A 1895-nucleotide genomic window follows, 5' to 3' on the forward strand; every position below is an offset into this window, starting at 1 on the left:
TTTCACCATGTTTTTAAAAATTCATTTTATCTTATTTCATCTCTCCCTTGCAAATTCCAGGCTGTTACAATCAGGATTAATTTCGGGTTGAATATCGCACTTTCACGGGCGGGATTAATTCCCCATTGATTCTGTAACGGGACACATTCCAGCTCAAATTTTGTAAAAGTGAGGATTCACAGATTATCGATCGATCCTTTGCACAGGCGCTGCTGCGGGAGTGAAACCAGATCTGGGAGTCCTGCTGTGAGAAGAGAAGAGGGACAGAGTGTTCAAACTGCCCACATTCTGGTCTCTAAGAAACCCCATTCTGGGTTGTTAGACTGCAGGAATTCTCGGGTTAATAAAATGATTGACCACAACTGGCATTGAAAAAAAATGAAAATGTTTTTACAGAGATTGAGGTGACTGATTAAATTCCCATTGATTCTGTAACGCGACACATTCCAGCTCAATCTTTGTAAAAGTGAGGATTCACAGATTATCGATCGATCCTTTGCACAGGCGCTGCTGCGGGAGTGAAACCAGATCTGGGAGTCCTGCTGTGAGAAAAGAGGGGCAGAGTGTTCAAACTGACCGCGTTCTAATCTCTAAGAACTCCCATTCCGGGTTGTTACAATGCAGCAAATCTCCGGTTAATAAACGGATGGACTCCCAACTTGCTTTAGAAAAATGCAAAGGTCTTGACAGAGAACGAGGTGACTGAAATCGGAATCTCACACCTAAAACAAACTTTTAATTAGTCGGCTGGCGCTGCAAATAAACGGGTCTGAGAGCAAAGGCAAAGTGCGACCAAGGACCGTGTTTGTGTTTTAGTGGGCGGGAAATACAACATCGACGCTAAGGGCGATCCGGTCAATGAAACTGCTTATCTGAGAGTTAAAAACTACATCTACAGCTGGAACTTCAAACGTTCTTAATAATTACAGTAAATTGAATCTACAAGGCGATGCGTTGTGTAGCTCTTTCAGAGAGATAGTGGGTGGCTCTTAAAAGAGCCGTTGTGTTTGGAGTTTCTTCTTTCAGGACAGCGTGGAGTTTTACTTGGAGCTGGTGTATTTGGTCACAGCCTTTGTCCCTTCCGACACGGCGTGCTTGGCCAGCTCCCCGGGCAGCAGCAGGCGCACGGCGGTCTGGATCTCCCGGGAGCTGATGGTGTGCCGCTTGTTGTAATGGGTCAGGCGGGAAGCCTCACCCGCGATGCGCTCGAAAACATCGTTCACAAACGAGTTCATGATGCTCATGGCCTTGGAGGAGATGCCGGTGTCAGGGTGAACCTGCTTCATCACTTTGTAGATGTAGATGGAGTAACTCTCCTTCCTCGACTTTCTGCGCTTCTTGCCGCCCTTCGCTGCCGGTTTAGTGACGGTTTTCTTAGCGCCCTTCTTAGCAGCTGTCTTCTTTTCATCCACCATTCTTAAGCTAGATTTCAGCAACAAAATGACTCAAACTTGCTCCGCGCTCGGAATATATAGGCAACCCCACAGTCCTATGCTAATGAGGGATGGGTAAAGGCAATGATTGTGATTGGCTGGTTAGGAATGATGTCAATTTATTCTTCTGCATATCTCTGATTGGCTTCTTTAGGTATCCAATCAGACTGAGTGTTTGCCACCAGTACGCCCCCTGCAAGTGCGTGTGTGACATCTGCCCATTCACCATTTCCCAGACCATCTTCCAGGGCCGCAAACACTCCTTCCGGACGGGACAGCCAGTTAGATAGACTTCCTCCAATTTGTGCACTATATTCACGCATTGCGGTGTGGTCTCCGCCACTTTAGTTCTGCATCTGCCAATCTCTAATACTGTGTGTGTGGGGATAGTTCTGTATCACTCAGTCTCTGCCGTCCTTGCGGGCTCCGTGTGTCCCAGGCAGCTAAGTGTCCTTTGTTGAT

The 1895-nt window shown here is 47.0% G+C and overlaps 1 protein-coding gene across 1 annotated transcript; it reads right to left on the bottom strand.

Annotated features, from left to right (window-relative positions):
* Positions 1–1024: 1024 nt before the first annotated feature.
* On the bottom strand, positions 1025–1516 carry LOC147088184 (histone H2B-like). Its single transcript, XM_085977947.1, has one exon. The coding sequence runs from the start codon at positions 1413–1415 to the stop codon at positions 1041–1043; it is 375 nt and encodes a 124-aa protein (XP_085834073.1). The 5' UTR covers positions 1416–1516; the 3' UTR covers positions 1025–1040.
* Between the last annotated feature and the right edge of the window lie 379 nt (positions 1517–1895).

The sequence above is a fragment of the Somniosus microcephalus genome, unplaced genomic scaffold (assembly GCF_052327205.1).
Source record: "Somniosus microcephalus isolate GS21.2 unplaced genomic scaffold, FLI_Smic_1.0 unresolved_chr5, whole genome shotgun sequence".
Taxonomy (NCBI): Eukaryota; Metazoa; Chordata; class Chondrichthyes; order Squaliformes; family Somniosidae; genus Somniosus; species Somniosus microcephalus.

Coding starts and splice junctions, on each gene's coding strand:
- LOC147088184 (XM_085977947.1), bottom strand. CDS start 1,415: ATGGTGGATGAAAAGAAGACAGCTGCTAAGAAGGGCGCTAAGAAAACC.